Source organism: Danaus plexippus, chromosome 12 (assembly GCF_018135715.1).
Source record: "Danaus plexippus chromosome 12, MEX_DaPlex, whole genome shotgun sequence".
Lineage (NCBI taxonomy): Eukaryota > Metazoa > Arthropoda > Insecta > Lepidoptera > Nymphalidae > Danaus > Danaus plexippus.
In genome coordinates this window covers 1051505-1075906 of record NC_083545.1, presented here as the reverse complement: position 1 = coordinate 1075906, position 24402 = coordinate 1051505, and the positions used below count along the sequence as shown (strand labels likewise).

General features: G+C 36.3%; 3 protein-coding genes across 7 annotated transcripts; 1 reads left to right on the top strand and 2 right to left on the bottom strand.

Moving 5' to 3' along the window:
• Positions 1 to 1194: 1194 nt before the first annotated feature.
• On the bottom strand, positions 1195 to 11001 carry LOC116772409 (sorting nexin-14-like). Of its 2 annotated transcripts, none has more exons than XM_061522310.1 (17): positions 10861 to 11001; positions 10629 to 10785; positions 10128 to 10238; positions 9502 to 9633; positions 9211 to 9389; positions 8636 to 8789; positions 8039 to 8213; positions 7811 to 7970; positions 7521 to 7614; positions 7392 to 7453; positions 7099 to 7327; positions 5335 to 5531; positions 4301 to 4585; positions 3890 to 4089; positions 3211 to 3375; positions 2107 to 2264; positions 1195 to 1538 (listed from the first exon to the last, which is right to left on the bottom strand). In XM_061522310.1, exons 1-17 carry the CDS (start codon positions 10965 to 10967, stop codon positions 1455 to 1457), a joined length of 2649 nt encoding a protein of 882 aa, XP_061378294.1. In that variant the 5' UTR covers positions 10968 to 11001; the 3' UTR covers positions 1195 to 1454. The 2 variants fall into 2 exon arrangements, with proteins under 2 accessions (XP_061378294.1, XP_061378293.1); XM_061522309.1 differs by having other exon boundaries at positions 10629 to 10794; positions 10861 to 10980.
• Positions 11002 to 11185: 184 nt separating this feature from the next.
• On the top strand, positions 11186 to 12248 carry LOC116772408 (glycine cleavage system H protein, mitochondrial-like). Of its 3 annotated transcripts, none has more exons than XM_061522164.1 (2): positions 11186 to 11271; positions 11677 to 12248. In XM_061522164.1, exon 2 carries the CDS (start codon positions 11683 to 11685, stop codon positions 12187 to 12189), a length of 507 nt encoding a protein of 168 aa, XP_061378148.1. In that variant the 5' UTR covers positions 11186 to 11271; positions 11677 to 11682; the 3' UTR covers positions 12190 to 12248. The 3 variants fall into 3 exon arrangements, with proteins under 3 accessions (XP_061378148.1, XP_061378147.1, XP_061378149.1); XM_061522163.1 differs by having other exon boundaries at positions 11231 to 11371; XM_061522165.1 differs by having other exon boundaries at positions 11232 to 11298.
• A 95-nt stretch (positions 12249 to 12343) lies between these two features.
• On the bottom strand, positions 12344 to 24395 carry LOC116772405 (lysosomal alpha-glucosidase-like). Of its 2 annotated transcripts, none has more exons than XM_061522160.1 (20): positions 23867 to 24395; positions 21908 to 22075; positions 21425 to 21488; positions 21129 to 21330; positions 20587 to 20795; positions 20190 to 20338; positions 19560 to 19734; positions 19406 to 19496; positions 19121 to 19289; positions 18626 to 18695; positions 18151 to 18283; positions 17846 to 17955; positions 17419 to 17535; positions 16876 to 17075; positions 16390 to 16523; positions 15722 to 15873; positions 15191 to 15339; positions 14771 to 14972; positions 14425 to 14575; positions 12344 to 13862 (listed from the first exon to the last, which is right to left on the bottom strand). In XM_061522160.1, exons 1-20 carry the CDS (start codon positions 24232 to 24234, stop codon positions 13588 to 13590), a joined length of 3288 nt encoding a protein of 1095 aa, XP_061378144.1. In that variant the 5' UTR covers positions 24235 to 24395; the 3' UTR covers positions 12344 to 13587. The 2 variants fall into 2 exon arrangements, with proteins under 2 accessions (XP_061378144.1, XP_061378145.1); XM_061522161.1 differs by lacking the exon at positions 23867 to 24395 and adding an exon at positions 22381 to 22785.
• Positions 24396 to 24402: the final 7 nt, after the last annotated feature.

The following is a 24402-nucleotide window of genomic DNA, read 5'->3' as shown; positions in this document are numbered from 1 at the left end:
ATAAAAACAAGTTTGTATCTACTTACATCCTCTTTTGTATCGTTGCGGAAGCAATTGGCCATGTTCCTTCCACCTAAAGGGGGAGTCGGAGGGTTATATGGGACTCCCTGTGATAGGGCTAGGACTACTCACTAAAATCCAACAGCTTGTCTCATCGCCTTAGCTGATATAGTCGCTTGTTCATTCGATAGACCTTAGTAATTTTAATAAAATATAGTTTTGTAATTTTCATCTAACTCTAAACTATTTTTACAGCTAACTAAACCAATCATTGACAGTAAAGTGCCTTGCTTAGAACGTCAAGCAGTTCTTGTTGATGATACAGATTTAACTTCTCATTCACCATTTGCTACACACTTGTGCACAAATGTGTTTTAATTTATATTAATTTATATATTTATGACTATGTGAGAGCTTCACAACAACTCGTTACACAGGTTAAGCACAGCTTTGCTTGGATTCAAATCTAAACTTTCAGCACTTAACCATAAAATTTTTAGAGCAGTTTCACTAACACAGCAATAATTTCCGCTTCAGTTGATCTCAATAAGACAACGCTTGACATTGGCTTCAGGTAATAGCAGCCCCTCCCAATATACACACCATTCCAGGAATCTATTTACCGGGGTCATTAACTCCTAGTTTTGCAGACTTTGAGAAAGCAATGGCATAATTTCATGAATCTAGATTTATAAAATAATCTCCACCATTTGCGTTTTTTTTTTAGAGATTTCAGAAGCAGCATATAGTTTGTTTATTTCACAATTTCTTGAAGTCCCAGGAATAGTGTCAATAGAATTATTAGAATTCCATTTTCTCTAATAAAGAACGACAAATTGTTTTTGAATCCCTCACAGATCAACTAGACAGTGAGCTCTCAGCTAGAACAGTCACTTCACTGTGATGGGAAAACAGCTCATAAATGGGGTAGAGTTGATTGCTGTTGCTGGACCAGATCAACCACATCGGAATAATTTCATATATATATATATATATAGGATTTTAATGTTGCTTTTTAGTCCATGATTCTATTGCTTTAATTTTTCATCAAGATATCTAGAAAAAACCCTTAATGAAGTCATGTAAAAAGCTTTTGCAAGTCAAATAATCTTTGACATATCTTCTAAAAAAAACTCAGGGGATGTTATTTCACATCACCAGCCTTAGACATTATGCGAAAAGAAAAAACACGCGTGATATGAAAATAATATATTTGGTTGGTACTTCCTGTTACAAATATTCATTTAGGGCAACCCGCTTTATCACAGACAGAGGTTGCGGTTACATTACGCTATTACAAAAAAAATAATATATATATATAATAATACAATTATTTACATTTCAATAGAAATCACTCGTAAAGTAAACGTTACAGTAAAAACCTATCACTTGCAATCATTTCACAATTTACAAAAAAAAATACTTATGCAGTAATAATAAAAGGTGATACGTCATCAGGTGTCCGCGTGCGACGCTCCCGGGGTCCGCAGCTCCGGGAACAGTTCCAGCACACACAGGTCCAATAAATTATAAACCAGCTGGAAACAAATCACATCTATACTAATGAGATTTAAGACTGTCGCCAGTGTTCATTTAAATGAAACTAATATTTTCCTATTACTACGCGTTTTTATTATTTAAAAACTCCCCAACCCCACTCCCGACGATTCGGTCACTTTGCAGCAGCCGTGATCACGAGGACGAGATGAAGACATATGTATCTCGTATATATATTATAAAAATATTGAGTTACGTTCTGACTTCTGAGGTTTGGAGTATTCATGAGGATCTAGAGAATAATAGCTGCCGCCGCCGCCTCGAGATGATGCTTTAACATGTAGGATACAGTCGCTGAGCGAGATAAACTGGTATAGCGACTGAAACACAATATCCCGGTGCACGGAAGAATCCCGTCGTGGAGACGAATTTTCCATTCAAAGTTTTGAAATTATCAGTTCAAAATAAAAATATATAAGGACAAGCCCACTTAAATGAGATATCCCAGACGATCGCAGGCAAGCACACACGGACCAACACGAACCTCCTCTCTGAGAATCCGTTTAGGAACCGTTCAATAACATGACGCTAGTGTCGTCCTCAACCGACCTGTTTGTTCATCCTCGGTACTTGCATCATGTCGAACACATCCTGCACGACCCCCGACCACAGCCTCGCGCCCCTCCCCGCCCCCGCCACCCGCGCCCGCGCCCGTGACGTCACCAGCGACGCGGGGCTGCGGGGGGTGCGGTCATTGAACAGGAGATCTAGAAGCGGAGTTGAGATATAGCCCCATAGTTGTATGTAATACATTAAGGCGATAGCGAATAAACAAAGCGAAGCTTATGCTGTGGTGTTAAGGTTGATTTTACAAGGTCATTATCACGTTGACCGACATAAGTATTCAGTAGATGTTGAAACTGGCTGGGCTGCGACGAACGAGAGGCGGGAGCTTATATGGTTGTGTCAGAGGAATCGTCGGTGTTTACAGAGAGATTGTTTTAAAATTAATGTTTAAACTAAGAGTTCCTCTCGCGGTGGAACAACCAGCTGTAGCAGGTGAGAGGTATCATAAATTCTTTCGTCTCTTCTCTTTAATATCAATTTCTTATATTATATACAATTTGGTAATTTCTATGAATATTACAAACAATAAAGTTATTATGAACTGACATATATGTGGGTGGTTATCAATCCTCACACACGGGGAACTACGGAATGGATTCTAAGGAAACTTGACAGACTTATCTGCACACAACAGAAGAAGGTGCAGTCTACAATAACTACGGAAAGTCCGCCGGGAACACGACATCTCTGTACGGGACTATAGATGGCGCTGACGGACAGACAGAATTTTTTTGCCAAACATTGTTCTCTTCTTTTAAATGAAACTAATATATTTTCGGATATACTACGCGGATTTACTATGGATATACAACGCAGACGAAATGTCATCATGTCTGCCCGTGATCACGGGTACTGGAAAGTAACCGAAACGTTGGGATTATGTAGTTTTAAAACAATAAATTTCGCGTAGTATATGCGAAAATATATTAGTTTCATTTAAATGAATAAAACTCGCGAAAGTGTTAGATCTCCTTATTGTTGTCTTCTTTCTCGACCCAATCCCGTGGTCCACGTTAGCGAAGTCGTTGGCAGAAGCAACTAATATTGAATAAGTAATTATTTTCAGTAAAGCCGTGTTATCCTCACTGTGTCCAAGTCGTATGAGATGCGCCAGTCGTCTCTCGTTCAACAGCTCCTTGAGGTACTTGTTGGTTAAGGCCGAGCCCGCGAGGTCCAGCGAGTCGCTCACCAGAGATAGCACGCTGCCCACCACGCCCACCACCAGCCCGGGGACTTTCAACACTTTTATTACTGAAAAATTAATAAATTATCAGAACTGCAAGGTCTTTAAAACAAGCACTCACCTTTGTCCCTAAGTCTTCTTTGAGTCCCTTATATTATGGACCTGTTTGAAATACTCAAATTCATTAGATGTAGGTTTACTGAATATTTAAATATACGATGCTGTGGTAACTCTTTAATTTACGTCCAAAAAGCATAATTTTCCTATATTGTTTCGTGACATTTCTCATTATTACTTCTATCCTATCTCTAGACTAAATAAAACCTTTCAAATCCTTTGAGCTACGAGCTGTGAGGATTCAAGCTGCGAGTGCACACAACAAGTGTTGTCGACCGACTAACATTATAAGAATTTTAAGTAATATTTTATCCAACAATTTTTTTTTGTTTCAATCACACGATCACACCAATTTATTCCAGTATCAAATAAGATTCAAACTTATTAGTCTATTTTGGAAATGGGAACTAATGTTAGCAACACTTTTGTAGCAACGTGTTCTGAGTGAGAGCGACAATAACTCACGTAAATACATAAAGCACTGTGTGAAGCCGACCACGGTGTCCTGGTAGTCGGTCTGAATGTGCGTCACTTCCGGTTCTATATCAAAGTTGTTCCCGAACACGCTGGACTGTATGCTGCGGACGTTGTGTTGTCTCTTGACGATCTTCTCCGTATCTTCTTCGTTCACTTCATGAGCTTCTTCCACTTGGGAACCCTGTTTTCTAAAACAATAAAATGCATTTAATATCAAAACGTCGCCTTAATTAAAAACCAACATATAATTTTCTACTTTTGTTATAACAATATAATAAAAAAAAATCAGTAATTATTAGGTCTAGTTCATAAATAAAGGTTTCCGGATATGTTACGCGTTTTTTGGTATGTGCCAGCTATACTATCCCTAACCGTAATAAGTAACATTCATAAGCTTACAAAGCCTGATACCGCTCCTTATCCGACGACACCAGAAAATTCCTGAGGAAGCTTTCCAGGTGCTGTCCCTTCTCCTTCCGTAGTTTATGTGCCACGGACTGGTAAATGTTTCCTAGGTCTGTGTTTGAGGCGTTCAAGGTCGACGCTTGGACCACTAGAGAGAAATCTCCATCAACTGTAAGGAATAAATGCAGGAGTTCGCTGGTCTGGAGAAGGGAGATCTGTAGCAGTCTCTGGAGGAAGTCTTCATACTTGTAGCGGAGAGTCTCTAGAGGACTATTGTCTCTGTGGTTGGAAGTAAGAGAAATTAATTGATGCTGTATATTAAATTAGTAAGGATATATATAAAATATAAACTGTTACTAATATAGACCTCACTGGGAAAAATACAGTATTTTCTTAAATTTAAACTATTATCATGGAAAATTGTGATTATAGAAATTACATCTAATATTACTGAAAAAGATTTTTGAATTCAAAGTACAGGAAGTACAATCTCAATAATCGACTACTCTGAGGGTAAAGTTCAAGGTTTCACACCAGCTGTTTCTAACGCACAGGATATAATATTATGCGACGGGTCCGCGGATATAATTACTATTAGACATATGACAAATTTCACTTACATTTTTCACAATCTTTTCCTAAAACGAAAGAATGACAAGAACAGTACAAAAAGCTTTGTACTTATCTCAGACAACTTTTAACCACGATGAAATCATTATTTGAGAAATGTAAATATAATGGGAATTAATATTGTAATATATGATATAGAAAGAAAATAACACTTTTTTCAATTATGAAGAGGTAACATTTTCTGTAATTGAAACATTAATTTATTTATTTTTATAATGTGATATGTATAACTAAAGCATTAATTCAAACAGATTCTTGGTTATCCGGAGATTTATTTGTTCCCTTACATGTCGTGTACGTCAGGTCAATAAGCCACTGGGAAGCCTGTGCGTTGTGGCCTAGCGTGACTGGCAGTATCATGAGGACCACATATACAACAAAGCATTGATATCGCTGACCTTCTAGACGGCAGCTGCTGCAGCGCTAACGCGTCTCCGTGGAATTCCCTCAGCTTGGCTCGCAGCAGGTGGAAGTCATGTTCGCTTCGCTTGACGCGCCACAACGCCGCTTCAACGTCCATAGCTCCCACGGACCGCCCCGCGCGGTGCACCGCCAGTGTGAACACTCGCACCGGACCACGACGCGGCGGGGCTTGCTGGACGGAGATAACTATCATTAAGATACTTTAATATACATCCTCTTTTTTAAAACAGATACTATATGGCAGAATCTAGAGCTATCTGGCATTTACTAGAGGATTCGCAAACTATAAAATACAATTGACACCAGTTCTGATCGGTAGATAGCAATGAAACGCTAAACATAATTATATCATACTGAAAATAGCGGAACAGCAACACTCTACTATAGAGGAGTTTAACTGTTCGATAACACATCGCACATACAGAAATCTACAGCCTACAAATAAGTCACGTATTGTATATACATATATATACTGTGACAATAACTACTGAGACAATAAATAATATATAAAAAAAATAATAATTTGGAATCTGTCATTTTTATATGGTCGTTCGTTGTGTTTTCTTATTTTGGCGCCAATGTATATTATAAAATATTTTGTGATATTAAAATGGTGTAAGGCGGTAGAGAGAACCAAATCAAATATGGAGCCAAATGCAATTTTTTGCATACACTAGGTGTGAGTAATTTCTAGCCAACTATAAAGACAACACAATAACCCAATAGTACTCCACTGCTAAAAATACGATCCGTCTGCTTCTGCGGGAGTAGATCTTTAAATAACATATAGTATACTCATTACTATCATAAAAATTTTATCACTCAGTGCTGTTTATAAAAAAAAAAAAAATCTAAAATAATTATTAAATTCTAACATTGATTTATCAAAACCAATACACATATGCTAGTAGACAAAGGTTGGCAAGTAAAAAAACAATTTAATAAAATTAATGTTGCCAGAGTAAAAAAAGGAATTTCGAGCTTGTATAATTGAACTTGCTATATTATTATTCCCATCAAATATTTTGTATACCGACATTTTGTACTGCGTAACTTTTATATTGCGCTTCAAATTACGTTTTTTTTTCTTGTCTTTATACGAACATTTCTCTTTGAGATATGGCACGTCGGATGAAAAATGAATTTTTTGTGTTTGGTCGGCGATATCTCAACACATAAAGAGTGTCACAAAGGAAACAGACGTTTTAGAAACTCTATTAAATTAAATCATATTTTTTGTACGGAAAAATTAGAACTTTCAGAGGCCTTTCCAAAAAATCAAGTGTGACATTAAGAATATCAGGAAAAGCAGTAATGTCAAATGTGACTTTATATGGCTTTGTATTTTTAAACCAGAGTTTTAATTTCGATTGCAATGGTTGCAATTGTAATGTTGTTCGTATAAACAGTATGAAAAAGCATTTTTTTTTAAATATTTTTTACCTCATCGTAGAATGTTTTAAAAATTATGAAATCAGTAGAGAATTCATTCAATTACCACATAGTTATTAAGTAGGCGACCGTTTTTAGTCCTTACACTAGAAAATACATGTAAATATAAATCTTTTCCGATATTTATTAACTGCGAGTTACTTGGATTTTTTATAATGGTGTTTCACCATTTATATGAGTTACGAACATTTGAAAGATCACTTAAAATTAACTGTTTAATTCGATCTGTCAGTTGGTTCCGGTAATCACCTCACACTGTGTGTCATGTAATATGTCTTAATACACACCAATGTGGACTCCACGTGAGTGAGGACCACTTTGTAAGTGCTGAGATCCTGATCCAAGGAGTCCTCGGCGGCGAGGGAGTCCAGGTATTGCAGGATGTCTATGTTCTCTATACTCTCCCCCTCGTCCAGCTGTGACGTCATCTCCAACACCTGGCCGTCCACGACCTGCTGCTTTAAAGCATTCTTTATCCTCACACCGAGTTTCAACATGCTCTGTTTGTCTTCCGGCCTGAAAATCATGTGTTTGGATTGCTTGTACACTATGAACAGTCATTATGTATCCCAGTACGCACCTCTTCGTCATTTGTTTCTGGTACCCCACCGGCAGCCTCGGGCCTATTAATAATTTGTAGAACTGAAAAGCGAAACAACATGATCATCATACAATCATTTGTTATAAATAACCGGATGTATGTAATTACTTCTTCGCTATGTAAGAACTTTGGTAGCATTGTCTTCTCTAAGGCACCGTGCGCCTGTCTGGCAGCCTGATAGAGCGCTCGAGATGTCTGAAGTCTGCGGGGACGAAATGTTCGAATATAATAATATAACTGAAATACATTGTTCTCTTTAAAGCGTATATCTAAAATACTTCTCCAAATATTTTTATCGTCTTCTTCTAAAGAAGTAATCAAAATTTTACTATGGATGGTAAATTTGTTATTTTTTAATCCTTAATACAGGAGAGCATTCCTCCACAAGTCCGCCTCACCTCCTAACTCCTCCCTCCTTCATGAGTTGTTCCATCTCCTGTATCAGCTCGTGATGTCCACTACTTCTGTACCGCGAAAACAACTCCTCGGCTTCACGCTGGAGAGACGCCTGTTCTGATACAGTCAGCTCGGGGTTGAGAATTCGAGTTTGAAATGATTCTAGAACATAAAACAGATTCTGACAATCACATTTTTTGGCAAACGAATGAAAAACTGTCGAAACTCACTGATGTCCTGGTAGAACTGTAAGAGCTGTAAATGAGGTGTTGTTTTCAAGTATTGCAGGAGCGCGTATAGAGCGCCTGACTCCTGGACTAATGGTTCCAACTGAACGCGAAGCAGACGAGGCCTCGACGAATACACGCACTCCGACTGACGAACGAAACACTCCAGGAACTCGACCTGGTGATTACATTAAATTATTATAGAGCTCAAATAGTGCAAGAAAACGAGTGGTAGGAGTCGAGTCAGTGGTGTAACGGCATGCAGAAATATAGTTTGATCATGTCTTGAGCGGACCCATTATAATCGAAAGGATCTAACGACGTCTTTATACGTTATAACAATTCTCATATCTTCGTTCTGTGGTCGCAATAGATAAAGAACAAAGTCGACTTTGGACAGAAAAATTAAGTTTCTTGGAAATAAAATTTGCAAAAAAATCCACATGAAGTACTGTCTTTGGACGTCAAAAAAATTTAGAGTCCTTCGTGAGGCTATTTTGTTTCACGTTTAGAATGCAATGCAAATAAGCGACACATATCGTAAAGGGTTACGTCAAAATTGCTTTATGTTGAAATTTGAAGGTAGATGTCAAAGCTCACTTTATAATCTGGCGTGGTGGGTAACGGCGCCATGGTGTCATCCCCAGTGACCAGCAGTAGGAGAGTGTTGAGGGTGTAGGGGTCAGCCAGCACGTCCACCATCGGCAGAAGAACCCACCACGACACCAGCTCACGGACCAAGGTGCGGAACACTCTACACATAGGCGGATCATGGCTATTACACGACTTATACTAAATTAGATAAGAAGTTGTCTTTAAAGGTTTTCTGTATGATACAGATCACAAATTATAATCACGCTTTTGGTATAATATAAAAAAAAATCCGAAGCATTACTCTGACTGTCGAAGATAAAATCAAATACAAACGTTATATAAATAATAAATCGCAAAGGACACAAAATTAATGTTAGAATTAACTTAAAACCCAGCCAAGGAAAGACATACACTGCAGATATTTTTTTTCAAAACAGGAAAGCTAAGTTCAAATCTATGGACTACAAAAATATAAGGAATAATTAATTAATTATTATATATATTTTTAACATATCTTTTTTATTCGCCTTCACCGAGGCCACCGAATAGAAAACATCAATATATCAAACCAATAAACTCACTCATTATGGCAATCTGCCGGTCGTAGGAGATATGGCAGCAGTGTATCAGACAGACATCTCAGATAGCGTAGTTCAGACGCCCGCGAGCTCAGAGCGGTGTGAGTGGCGGCCGGGGGGAGGGACACGTGACGTAACGCACACGGCAAAAGGCGGCTGAAGATGAACACACCTGGATCTATCTATGACCGGGAGAGAATAATTCAGTATTAATCAAAATCAAATATACAACCACTTAATAAGACCTCTCCAAATGATATTAAACAGTTCTTAGTAACAACAGCCGTCACTTACTGTAAGAGCTCTCCTGTACAAACATGCCGATGCATATCTCAACTGTTGTCGAAGTTCATCAATAAAAAATGGCTGCAAAGTTATTTTGCTGTACCATGTATTTATAAATTGCTCTAAAATTCTGTTATAAAACTGAAAGAAGAACAAAATAGCATTTATTTACTTGAAAAGTAACTTCAAACTTGACTCTTATTTATAGTTGATATAAAAAATAAATATATGACTGCATTTTCCTTATTAAATTATTATCATACATTGTTATTGTTTAATTCTATTATATTGATTAAAAACAGTTTATAAGAACACTAGAACCATCCCCGGTCGTTAACCTCACAACAAAGTTTAATGATATCTGATAATTATAATAGTATTTAATAGTTAATAACAGTGACTGTCCTCGCATTAAAATAGTTAATAATTACAAGTAAAAATTTACATCAAATGAAACCTTCCAACTAGATAGACAGTTATAAGGTCTCATACAGGCATTGCTTTCCATGTACACTGTCAAGTATATTCTGAAATGCTAATATGAATTAAGTTTTATATAATGAATTGGATATCAGAGACCGGTTTAATTTGAACTCTTATCATAGCCGTCAAAGTAAAACCTTTCATCAACTTACATCTTCTATAGCCTGGTCCAATTGTTTATGAATGAGTAATCCGACCCAGGGATCGGGTAATAGTTCTGGATCATGGCGACTGCAGTTAGGAGCATCACAGGCATTACAAATCTGCAGATATTTATAAAAATTGTTGAATATATATTTTCTACTGTATTAATAAATTTTTGATGATAGACATAACATTCAAATTGTTAATTTTATTGCAGTACATAAATAATTTTTTCATAAATTTTTGTTGTAACTGTTGAATCAATTAAGTATTTGTACTGTTAAAAAATAATTATTGATAATTGGTCGTAAATTAGCAATTTTCCACAAATGTCAGCAGTAATTATTTAGAGCAAAATCATGATTATTAACTTTTTACACTTTTGTTTTAAAATAAATATTTCTATTACGACTTTTATCTTAATAACACAATTTATGTAAGCTATTTCTTACAGACATATATTAGTGGAATAATCGAGTATGACAAAACTATTATATACTAAATCTTACTCTGACAGAAGTTTTTTTCTGATCTGGACTGGGCAGCTTCCTCATAAAATGGCACGATATCGTATCTAAGAATGTCTGGAAAATGTTCATCTGAAGTCCATAATAACAAGCCAAACATCCCAACACATAGCTTACTATTATTGTGATCAGGTGAAATCTGAAACAACTAACTTTCTTAAATGCTTCATTACACTAAGGCCACCCATACATTTTCACTATTTATTTATAGTACCTGTAAAAATATAATACAGCTAAAAAAGCCACAAAACCTCCAGTAAAAATAATATAATTTTGATTAAGAATTTTTTCTGTAAACTTTTTTTGACATCTTTCAGTCATGGTTATGTGAACAATGACGTTTTGTCATTTGTATTTTGTGTTGATAAATATTTCATATTGCAACCCGCAAAAATTAAAAATTGCCAGTATTGAAATAAAAATTTGATAATTTATATTATACTAAGAATTTATACAGTTTCTATTATTTTTGATAAAACAGGTATCTATGTCACACGACATATTATTTTGTTTCTTTTTTCATACTAATTAAAAAATTTAAACTTCACATACTTATAGTCTAGTAATCAGCTGTTTAATGTCAACCTCAAAATACATATCACAAATTATTACTCGCTAATTATTTGTAAATATCTATTTAATCACACTAAAAGTAATAGACCTTTAGTGTTTATAATAAATATTTAACGCATAATTTTGTCAATAATACATTGAAATAGGAAAACGTATGTTTAATTTCGGCTTCATAATTTAAAGAGTTCATGTTATCCGGTGAAAAAAGATTAGATGATTCTTATAAAATATTCTTATTTTATTCAAAGAATATCAACTAGATAAACAAAAAATCATTATATAAATATCATTGCACATTGTGTAAACAGTTCGGAGGTCATCGTTATCTCTTCTTAAACTAATATCCCAGTAACTTATTGTATTATAAATTATCGAAGTGTATTTAAATTATAATATAGCTACGTGATAATTGACGTTGTGCAGCCTCAGATTTTTAACCCTACGATTAATTTTTCAGGGTATTATGCTTCGGCAAAGGTGTTTAGTTCAACTGACTAAACAGTGCATATCGCGGCAGAGTTTACTAAAGAAAAATGTGAACCTAACCTACTGTGAACTTCAATATAGGTACAATTCTGATGCTAAAGAAAGAAAATTCACAGACCGCCATGAATGGGTTGTTGTAAAAGAAAACATTGGTACAGTGGGAATAAGCAATTATGCACAGGAATCTCTAGGAGACGTTGTTTTTGCACAGCTGCCTGATGTAGGCACAGAGGTTAAAGCTGGTGATGAGTGTGGAGCTTTGGAAAGTGTGAAAGCAGCTAGCGAAATATACTCCCCTGTTAGTGGAACTGTTACAGCAAAAAACCGTGACGTAGAAAACAAACCTGGCTTGATAAACACTTCTTGTTATGAAAAAGGTTGGCTTTTTAGACTCAAGTTATCAAAACCAGAGGAGTTAAAGGATCTCATGACCGATACACAATATGAGACGTTTTTGAAAACCGATGTTGAAAAGGACCATTGAATATTGTTTTAGTTTGTTTGTTGCTGTACATGTGTAAGGCAAATAAATAGTGTTGATGACTTCCTATTTTATTACTGTCATACTTATTTTGCTTCTTTAATTATTAACTAATACATATAACAGTATTTTGTAGACTTTGAATGAAACAGCAATAATTGAGCTATACATTATATTTGAAGAGAGTGTATAGAAAAATGCATAAACAAAAAACATTAGTATTGTTCTAAATCAATTCCATAATTAGCAATCATATATAAAACAATTTAAAAAGGACAATACTCAGAAAAGCAGTGAGCAAATAAGTCAAATATGCCATAAGTCAGAAATATTCAGGCTAAAAAATTCACACTTATAAAATTAATTAATATTTTGATAGTACATACATACAATTTTTTAATTTTATATATATGTACATATATGTTTTTATTAATAAAATTACACAACATATTGAATCAGAAGTTAAAACATCACAGATAACTTGAAATGAATATCAAATAATACATCTATGACCTATATTATACAAACGGTTAACAAAGCTGGCAACAAACATTTTACACATTTTATTGTATAAGTAAAGATACATCTAATGAGGAGGTAAACTAATATATAACAGCCCTTCAATAATATAAAAGGCATGCAGCAGGTGATTGGCACACATCGATACGCTCAAAGCACAGATTTACTATACGATAATTATTTTTAACACCACATACATTAAAATTGTATTCTACTACATTTGAATGGAAATTATAATAAAGGTACTAATAGGAAGTACTACGGTGTACACAGGACTATGAAAAATACACCATTCCTATTCCTTTACTATAAGATTAATTCCAATCTGTGCCTAACTGTATTTGAAATTTGTATTATAATGAGAAGTTTTTCTATCTCACATCGAATCCTTTGAAATAACAAATATCAATTTAAGTTCATACTTACATTATGTACTAAAAATATAATTACAATAGGTATATATATTTTTGGTATAATTGGCATAATTTCCTTATAAATTATATGAGATCTTTCTTTCAAGTATGTCTCTTTAAATTTACTTTAACATATAATAAAATTTATTTATTTTATTAAGATTATAGTTTTATTTGATGAGATATGATCTATCTACTAAAACGTGTGTCACTTGACATGTAATTTATCAAAATTTACATTTATTTATGACAGGGAGTTTGGTCATATTGATAAAAAAATCCTATGGCATTGTATCATATCACTACATGGCATTTGTGACAAATTGTGGCAAAGTACAAAAGCCACGGTCAAATTGAACCAATCGCGACACTTTGTAGTTATATCCACCAAGATATGGCAATTAAAAATACACTTACCTTTAGCAAAAATTTTAAAAAATATAATTTTCGCTACGAAATGCAATAAGAATTATATTTTTCCTGTTTTTTGGTAGGTCCATTTTACACGAAATGTTTTATCTAAGGGCAGATTTATGGAAGAAATAGTAACGACTTGAGTTTTGTTAATATATGTGTATTTGGTGGGGATGTCGTTGATGGTCAAGGACTTTAAGGGCTTCATCCCCAGTATGGAGATAGAGTTGAGAGATGGAACCCCATATCCCCACCACTGTATTATATTCTGTAGCTCATTGTTTTTTACAACGAAATCGATGTGGCTATATTTTTTCTCTTCATAGGTATCTGAAAATCACAACATACATATAATCACAATATATATATATATATATATATATATATATCAATTAACCATAAGTTAAAGCGCTCTTTCATAGCTAGTACAATATATGGCACCACATGAAAAAATTTTATCAATGAAGTTAGAAACTTTATCAATTTTTTGTTAAAAAATTCCACATAAGATTGGGAAAAAGTCAAAATAAATGATATCAATCAAATCATCTGTGCAACGTGTGAATTTCAATGGCAGCTATTCATGAAATGCATCAGAACTATTAACTCGACATATCAGGCCACGATATATACTTGTGCCAGTAAATATTATTAACAAGTATAAGACATTTCATAGCTGTTTCGCTCTTTGAATAATATGGAATACCAAAAACAAAAACTTTTTTTTTTACTAAATATCCCCCCCCCCACTACTAATATCTGACATTTTCCGATGTACTAATTTAAATGAAACTAAGTTTTTGGGATGCCACGCGTTTTTTCCGATCTCGGTTGCTGTCAAGGAACCGAAGCCTAGTATCCTAAAAAGGTAGCTTCATTCCCGTATACTCACTGATGCTGTCTCCGTCGTCCCAGTAGAGCTGCCCGTGAGCCGCTCCTTCTTTATCGGGAACCACCAACAGCTGGAGAGGGCCGCTGCGGCTCACGACCGTGTTCACGGGTCCCTTGGACGGCGGCTCTTGGAGTGGAAGGATCGCACCCGCCTGAGGAATTAGAAGAAAACATATTAACAGAAATAACTAAATCATGGATATAATTTAGGGTTATATTGGGCATATGGAGGAGTGACAATGTGTTATATCTACTTGAAATATACCATATTAAAACAGAAAAAAGTACAGTGACCTGCAATACATTATTGGTATTGTAAAAAATTACTCTAAAATAAAGTGACATACCCTGATGGATATGATATCCCCTTCTCCGATTTCCATCCATCGGTCTCTGGCCAGGTATCTTCCATCCAGGAAGCTGTACCAAGTGGTGGAGGGGAACAACGCCGTGGTCGAGTTGCCGGGGGTGAGTATAGGGCTCACCAACACGTGCGGACCCAACATGAACTGCTCATCGATTGAGTGGACTTTACTCAGAGATGGGAACCTGGCCGGATGGACTACATTGGTATATCACATATAAACAAAACATCAAAACCGATAAAGTCAGACTACTTCAAGCAAAATCCTTAATTCCTTGGGTCGTTTCAACGTCAAACCTGATTGTATAAATAATGATGCGGACGATAATATCAACGTCCCAGTAATGAGCTTCACAATACCGTCAATTAAATTACTCTGCCGTGTTCTATATTAAACACTCACTCCATGAACAGCGGCCTGGCGACCGTTTCCCCCGCCACGTGGGCCTTCCAGAAGAGTGTGTAATAGTATGGCAGCATTCGGTACCTCGTGCGGAGCGCATTTCTACTCGCTCGCACCACGCCCGCTCCCATGGCCACGGGATCCTGGGGCTGTGTAGGATATTTTTTTTAACCAACTTAAAAAAGGTAGCTTTTAATTCTAAAATATTAATGTTTTTCATATCTGCAGTTTTTTGTTCACTATGTGTGAATGTTATCGTAAATCCTATTGAAGTATTTTTTTTTAACAATTCTTTTGCGTATTGTCGAGTTGGAAAAGAAAAATGCATGAAAAACGCATGAAAAGGAAAAATTACATTAACGTCAAGACGTTCCCGTTGACGTCAATCAGGTTTGATACAAAGTTTTTCATAATGAATTCAGTTTGGGTCCAACGTGAAAGTGAAGTAAATCGTTTTCTATTCGACTTTTTACTGAATATTTTTTTAATAAGTTAAAATTAATTGAGAGAAAATTAAAAATTTAATGATACCTTGGCTTCATTGGAATTATGGTTCCGTGAGAATGGATAGAAAGCTCCAAGCTGCATCCATCTCTTGCAAAGCTCTTCAGAAGTATCGCCGATGAAGCCGCAGATGTCGGAACCCATCAGTGGCACGCCGAACAAGCTAAAACTCAGCAGGGCTGAAATAAGAAGCACATTGTTGGACTTATGTACACGGAAAGAACAATCAAATCAAATCTCCCGAGTCAACGCTAAATACATCTTTAGAGAAATAATATAGCAAGTCCTTGAAGAATATGACTCACCAGAAGCATCGAGACTAAGTATAAAAGCTTTTAAGTAGAAGAAAAACTCCCTTTGAGTTATATTATGAAGGGACGGGGCGAAACTTGTCCGTTTAAAAGATTCACCGTGTGGGTGCGTTGCCGGGAGAGGAGCTTCAGCAGTGCCTGAGACTTGCGACCCAGGTGTAGGTTTAAGGGGGCCCTTTTAGTAGGCTGTAGAGAGATTTAGCTGTCTTACCCCTCGTCACCACTTATACCGCGTACAAATCCACAACGAACCTATTCTTAGTGAGCTCGTAATATTTATTGACCTATATGGCATGGACTTTGGGGATGTGGATTTGATAGCCCTAGAGCCTTCTCTCATAAAACCTATTAACTTCTTAAGATATACCCAAGACTTTATCTCACCGGGTATAGACATCTTGAGGTCGTGCCATTTGCTGTAGACGTCTCCACTCCAGTGGGCAGAAACTCTTCCCAGGCCGGGACTGGACGCTCGAGACAACACCAACGGACGCTTACCACGGACCTCACGCATAGCACTGGATAATGGATACTTTTTAAAGGAATTTACACCGGATATTGTATATTGGACCCTTAATACACGACTACACAAAATTGAAAGTGTTCATGATATTAAAGAAGTTTACTTGGTAGAAGACTAAATATTGCTAAGAATATAGTTTTGATCTTATTATAAACATAGCTTCTAACAAATCATTAGGATTCAAACATTCCTTAGCGCTGAAAGCCTTTAACATACGGACTTTTATACGAAGCTTAATACGATATCGTAAGGACAACTTAGCGATACATGTAACACTAGAACCTTAAGACAAAGTAATAAGTCTGATCAAACACTAAATCTGCTTTTTGAAGACTTAAAATACAAACTTGAATGTGACCACGGCCTCCGCCATGGCGTAGACGTTGTGCACGTCGTAATGCTTCCCCGCGTAATGCTTGGCGTCCATACACAGGGTCTTATACTTGAGACCCTCCTGAGGTGTCTCCGCGGGGGTATAGGGAAGGTCCTCGGGGTCACATTCACCGTACATAGACCCTGACAGGAAGTTGGACGGCTCGTTCATATCCTGGATATAACGATAAATATTGCTATAAGTATATCAAGGATATGTGAAGCTGAAGCTTGGCATAAAAGTGAAAATTCAAGGACAAATTCAGTGAAACTAACGTGGGTGGATTTCAGTTTGTCATGTATCTTTAGAGTTATTAAAGCCTTTGTTTCTCTAAATAAGTGCGGTTATTCAACTGATAGTTTTTTTTTTTCAGTTTGGACAAAATAAATAATAAATTTAATAACAGCAGATTCATTGATAATCAATTGTCTGAGCGAATATCCCCCGTGAGTTGGCTAGTTTGAATGTTCGTAAGGATGTCATCAGAAAATGCCGAAATTCTCCGTCTGATACTAACGATCCACACTCCGTCGAATTTAACCAGTTTATAAAACTCTTCCAACATTTCCTTCCAGTAAACCGACGCGTTGGGGTTGGTGAAGTCCGGCCACACCGTCGACTTTGGATTCCAGACCTGTAACATGGAACTTCGATATATGAAATTCATATTCGTTTGATTATTACCAAACGATGTCAGGGGTCACACAATATTTGTCGCGAGCTCACAAACAGTACAATTCATGGCGCAAATATTGCTGACGGTATACATATATCAAAAACTAATGTGGATTTTTAGGAATACATACATTGACGAAAATTAAAATTAACTTTTTTTGGGAAGAAAGACGTACAAATGTTTTCATTTTCTGGATGAAGCTCATTTTATATTACTATTATTTTTGACCAATAACAATATCATCTATATGTGTCCAAAGCCCCGCTACCTTCCCCACGAAGGGCTGGTCGGTGGAGTTCTTCACGAACACGTCCATTTCCAATCCCCGGTCGAAAGGCGGGTAGCTGCCCGGAGTTTCGGACGCACTCACCCCGGGATCTGAATGTAGAAACCAAACTAATATAAATACCATTTACTTTCCCAAAATCTTATGTCATTAATGGACATGAAATATTCGCTTTGAAAATTTTTAAAAACTTTTTTATCCGTCCATTTTCTCATAAGTTATGGTTACGATATTAGTTATCCTGGTATTGCAGGAATCGTGCCACTCGTGTTTATGACACTACTGACCGACGAGCACTACGTAGTGCATTCCTTTCTGATGCAAGTCGTCAACGAACTGCGGCAGGCCTTCATACTTCTTCTTGTCGTACGTGAAGTCGTTCGCAGTGCTCATGTAGTCCAGGTCATTCCACTGGGCGTCCTGGCGATGAGAACGTATCAAAAGCGTTTTATAACGACTAAACTCGAAAGATTCAAAGAAATGCGATGCTGTCAGGAGATGAAGACTAACTATTTAAGATTTTAAGATATAAACACGCCAATGGTTCTCAGGCCAAGCGTCGGAGCAAGAAAGGCACAGGAAATTATGAAATTCAAATAACTTATTCGGAACACGTGAAAAATTAAAAAATTGTAGGCTTCACCTTTGCCGCCCCCACACACACTCATACACTTATTTAAGAGTGTTCCTAGATGCTGTCGCTCTCCGCTTTTGTTAGCTACCCAAGCCTCGCTTGTCTTGGCTCTATAAGCGCCCACTCACCAACGGTATCCCGGCGTCGATGTTCCTCTGCATGACCTGGCGGGTGGTGTTGAGGCTGCCGTAGTCGTATCTATCAAAATATCGAAATAAACAAAACGAACGTCCTTAATTCTGTTAAATTCCGACTTGACTCGGGTTTCTAGAATCATATCAGGGAATTCATAATTCATTTCCAGAGTCGACTTTAGATGCCGCCCGGGGGCTCCCAGTAGTTACTTGTGAAAAAAATATGAAACATCGCACATCGTTATAGGTACATAGGAAACTTATTTATTTAGATTATAAAAAAAATCAAGAAGGTTACGTTATTTCAATTTGTAAAATAATTACGGTAAGGAATCAGGTCAGATACAACTCGAAGTTAGCATCATACAAGGCTTATATAGTAATTTTTTAAACATGAAAAATAAAAGTCAGCCAAAAAACCTAAATGTCTGAATTAAACAAATTTAAGTATGTAACACATTTTATATCATTATCTGGTAATGTACACACTTGCACAGATGGAATCCGAGCGCCCAGTACGGCGGCATGAAGGGTCTGCCGATAAGGCTCGTGAGTTGAGATACAACTTGCGAGGGCGAAGGACCCATCATCACCAGGAAGTCTAGGACGCCGCCCACGGCGCGGTACGTTATAGCCGGAGACGGTTGGAGGACTATGTCTATTGAAACAGCGAGGGAAGGAAGATAATGTAATATTCAAGCAATTTTTCATATCTTTTGTGTCATCAATAGTATGAGATCCTTTCATACACGGGATTCACGGTACAACACTCACCCATAGCGTTCGAATTCAACAGGAGCATCCCATGACTCTTCCCATTTCTCTCCAACGCCAGGTAAAAAGGATGAGTCCCATAGAGACTTTTCTAAAATAACACCAAAGTTATAGCAAATGTGTTTATGAGCTATCATGTGACAAACATACTGACATTCTCTATGGGCGGCATGTCGCTGTTGAACAGCGTGAAGGTGTTCCAATTGAAGTTGTTCAGGAGCGGCGCCTGTTTTTCTCCCAAGCCGTACACGCGGTCCGTGGGCAGTACTGACGATAACTGAAGGAATTTCTCCGATAATATCAAACCACCCACGTTCTGAGTGTCGACTCTGAAACGCAACAAACATACAGACATTTTGTTTGTTTGAGACCAATAACAATCAGAATAAAACGGTTTTTTTTTTTTAATTATGATGGCAATGCAAAGATCTATAGACGAACAGCGTAAATACATATATTGAATAATTGCTAAAGAGCACACATTTGTCTTCTGTTATTCATATATATATATATATATATATATATTTGTTACAATCTATCCTACTTTAATCTATCTATCTAATCTATTTAGATCCAACATATTCTGCCATTGCGGCATGAAGGTTACATAAGCATTTTTTAAATACATAAATAATGTCACAAAAATACTTTCATATACAGTATACCAACTCATATATATATATATATATATAGCATATGTAGGTATAGCATATGTAGGTAAAAATATTAGCTTCATTTAAAAGAACACTCGCGAAAATCTTAGATCTCAGTGTATATAACTGACATGGTGACGTTGTCCTCAGTCCTGATGACCTTGAAGCCGACGGCGGCACTGTCCACCAGCACTCGGTACTGGAGACTGGTGACCCGCCCCGACACCACCGGCACCTCGGGGTACGGGGGTTCGAACCTCTTGTTGTTAGCGTCGGTTATCTGAAAACACAAACACAAGTCATATCTATGACGAATAACAATTCAAATTATATACATTTTGAAATAAAATAAAATTAAAATCAGCTTTGTTATAAGAAATACTAAATTAATTTATATTTTACTCCTCAAATCACCCGAACCTGCCTTGTTAACTTCGAATAGAAGAAAACTGGTCCAAAATAATCCACAGTACATCAAGCCACAGTACAGATTGAATATCTGAACTTGTGTATATGCGCCTTAATCACCTTAATCTGCAGGACATCATCGGCCAGGTAGTTGAAGGTCACCATGACAGTTCCCCACTGTCCAGGGTACCCTGTATCCAGCCCGTGAGCGTAGTACACGGTCATGCTGTGCTTGTTCTCTGTGCTGTTCATGAAGCGGTAGCTCGGGTAGTGTTTAGGGTAGTAGCAGTATGGAGCACCCTGCACAGCGGTCGCACCCCAACAACAACCTGCATGAATTAATGGTCATGGGATTACAACAAGTTACGGCTTTGACGAAGTTTGAAACCACAAAAAAATACTGGACATAGAGATGTCTCTATGTCCAGTATTTTTTGGTCATCTAAACTTCTTATCATCTAAACACATGTACAATCTTATTGATAAAATTATTTCAGACCCAATCTGAATCCCTGTGAGGAGGTCGTATAGTCAAACTAAACAAACAGTTGTCAGTCGTTCATGTCCATATAATCCTAGGTCAGTACAATCATGGGCGAAAAAAGATCAACGAGAGTTTGAGTACTGAAATTGCCAATGGGGATTGCAACCAAAAAACCTACCCCGTTTGGTACAAGCTTCCTCACTGGCGCCCCCCTGCGGATGGCAGTCGAACCTCATGCTGTCTGATACATCACCACACTGATGATCCAAATCGCCGTAGTCACTTTTCTTATTATCCTTCTTATAAGACGCTTCTGTGATGTTCTTGTTCTTGGTTGACAAATTGTTGTGGTCGTGGTAGCGGTTCTCAGTCGGAATAATCTGTAGTGTTAAATCATACGACCAATAGCAGAAAAGGGTCAACAAGAAGATATGCGGAAAGTGTCTGACAAAAAAATACATAAACTTGCATTACCTTCTCAATTACAGGCGACAGTGGTTTTTTTATGTCATCTGGATGAGCGCGTTCGTAGAGACGTCTGGGAAGAAAATATCAAGTTAGTATATAAATCAGTCTAATAATTTCGTTTTGGGATGAAGCATCGGACACTGATATGTAGATTAGCATGGAATATAATATGTAAGAAGTAATAGAATAGAAACTGGAAGTAAACACGCCCCCTACTCCGTGTCACGATACAGACTTGTAAAAACGATACAAATGTCTAAGGACAATATTAACTTCAAAGAGAACCATCAGCTTTGATATATAAAAATCTAAACATATAAGCAAAGCTGGGTAACCTACATTACTTTGTTGGGGATAATTAAATAGTTTCCTCATAAAATTCTATGATATTAAAAATAATACCATCGTTTGAGTTATTCTTAATATGACCTTAAATTCTGAGCTAAGATTACTGTTATACAGTTCGAGATGTCCAAGAAATCATATTACCTGTAGTGATCATCTCCCCAGCTGCCGCTTAGAGCTCCGCCCACCGCCCACCATGCGCCCACGCATAACGCGCACAACAACGCCGTAGCTAGCATACCAGGTAACAAATTCCCTAGCTGTTCCCAGGTACGCGCTAGCCAACCGCCACGCGGAGAGAAACGTTCGTATCTTGAGAGAAAAAGTTTAAATTGTTATACATTAAATACAATTCAATCAGACAACAAGATAACATGATTGGTAACAAGAATTGAAACACAATACCCTCCTCATCCTTAAGTTAAAGCTCTGATTACAGCCAATTGTTTCTTAGTTACTTCATGTTATATTAAACTACACTCACACATACAAAACATGAGATTTTTTATCACATTCATATCAACAAAAAACCTAATTTAAATTTTGTATTAAATAAACAACACAAAATATATATAATTTTGTAATGTATTCCACACAGATCTTATATAAATACTTACATAGTCGTTGTTTTAAATAAAATAAATACTTCTCAAAGATTCTTACTCCTCTGGTTATCAAAACTGTAACTTTCCAGTATTGTTTGAAGTATTTATGAATAGTTATTTGCATACACATATTTCAAACGTTCATAATGAAACTTGTTTTCTTGTTCATCGTTATCGTCAATTTTAAGTGGCAATAAATATAATTAATGGACATTGTGATTGCAAACAAAATAATTATATCGGAGGGAATATCTAGTAGTGTTTGTTGTGTTCACAGAGAGCCAAGTGCATGCTACACTACTGTAACTTATTGTTCTTTATCTATAAACACTCCGATATTAAACAATAACTGATTTGTCTATTTTTTTTTTTCAATCCAATCAAAGTTCAAACAAAGATTTCAAGTATGGTAATTATATGTAATGTTTGATAATGGTAATGGTTCATGGAAATTAAGTATGTATGGTTTTTTATTTCATATCTAGCCAAGTCTGTTAAAAAAAAACACCCAGAGACTTGCATATCTTTGGTGAGAACATTTTTTTTATAGTTAATGAGACTTAGCCTACTTTGAACTACAATACCACCTAGATTTAAGACATGTCAATTAAAGGAGTTAAATTTTTGAAATTAACCAAAACTATGTTGTATTATAGTAATAAATAAAAACCTATAAGTATTAAAATACCTTAATAAATAAATAAAACTAATGGTTTGTGGATGTACTGTGAGTTTTTTATTATTTTAAACAACATACTCCCAGTGTTATGGTTACTTTGCAGCACCTGCTAAAAGACCTATGACTACAACCTGCTAAAATACTTAGGTCTGTCAAGAACTAACATCAGTTCATTCTTGGAATGTGAGTGGAAGGCAGCCCTAGTAGATTTGTTTCCAATTTGTTTAGGTAGAGAGAGGAGCTTAGACAGCGGAGGTGAGCATTTAAAGTGTGCTAGATAGGGACCCTTAAACCTGGGTTGCAAGTCCCAGGCACTGTTGAAGGTCCTCTCCCTGTAACACAATGGACCCGGATCCCGCATGTTGAATCCATGGAATGCTGAGAGGTTTCGTCTCACAGACACAGAAGATAAAGAAAGTTTATAAGAATAAAAAACACATAGTACATCAGAAATTATTAGTTTTACTTAAATGAATAGTTGCGAAAGTGTTAGATATCATAATACCTTAACATAGTCACTGATTCACAAACAGACTAATAATATATTTAAATAATGTCTCAGTGGAAACATTAAATATGAACTGTTACTTAAGTTAACCAAATTGTATCTGACACTGAGACATGAATCAAGAATTTATTTCATCAACAAAGAAATTGTTTAGCAAATAAATATTAAGTGACAAAGTCCAGTGAATGATGATAAATTTTACGGAATGAACATACATCTAGAATTTGTTTTTACTAATGTTAAGGATTAGCAATCCTTTGTTAGATGAAAAGGAGGTGTTATATTTTAGACACAACAATTAAAGAGTTTACCTGTGTTCCCTAGATTCCCCTTCATTTCTAGGTTTCGGTATAACTCCACTGAATAATGGACCGCGGCTATTTTTATCGGTTCTGCCGAACGGTGCAAATGACAATTTTCTTTTGTACGACGCATTTTTGGGACCGTTTAAAGAAGTTTCCGTGTGCATCCCAATATCTCGAGTTGATGGTTCACCGGCCTCAGGAAAATTTGAAGCCTTGTCGGTTTCATAATGAAGTCGATAGTTAATATTGTCATTTAAAGTCAATAAATCGGTACTCGTTCCTGGAGGCTTATCGCAAAAGTCTTCAAAAGATACAATTTCATAATCCTCGTCTTCTTCACGACCCTTTTCAGGTTTATAAGGTATCTTAGGCATTATTTTGGCGTAGTTAAATATTATATTTAATTCATTTTTGGATACTTCGATAACACCATCACCCCTTAAAATAATGAGCTATATTTATGTAAATAATCATCAAACATGAAATGATTGATTTATTTGTTATTTATATTTTGAAATTGTATTTATTACGTATTTATTTGT

Bases quoted from the DNA above. Each gene is read 5' to 3' on its own strand.
- LOC116772409 (XM_061522309.1), bottom strand. From the start codon at position 10,967: ATGACTGAAAGATGTCAAAAAAAGTTTACAGAAAAAATTCTTAATCAA. The intron at 10,239-10,628 runs GTAAGATTTAGT...AAATATCTGCAG, and splicing joins AGAAAAAAACTTCTGTCAGA to ATTTGTAATGCCTGTGATGC. The intron at 4,586-5,334 runs GTCAGCGATATC...TTCCAACCACAG, and splicing joins CAGCAGCTGCCGTCTAGAAG to AGACAATAGTCCTCTAGAGA.
- LOC116772408 (XM_061522164.1), top strand. From the start codon at position 11,683: ATGCTTCGGCAAAGGTGTTTAGTTCAACTGACTAAACAGTGCATATCG.
- LOC116772405 (XM_061522160.1), bottom strand. From the start codon at position 24,234: ATGCCTAAGATACCTTATAAACCTGAAAAGGGTCGTGAAGAAGACGAG. The intron at 20,796-21,128 runs GTAGGTTTTTTG...TAATTCATGCAG, and splicing joins GGAAGCTTGTACCAAACGGG to GTTGTTGTTGGGGTGCGACC. The intron at 14,576-14,770 runs GTATGTCACTTT...CTAATTCCTCAG, and splicing joins GGGATATCATATCCATCAGG to GCGGGTGCGATCCTTCCACT.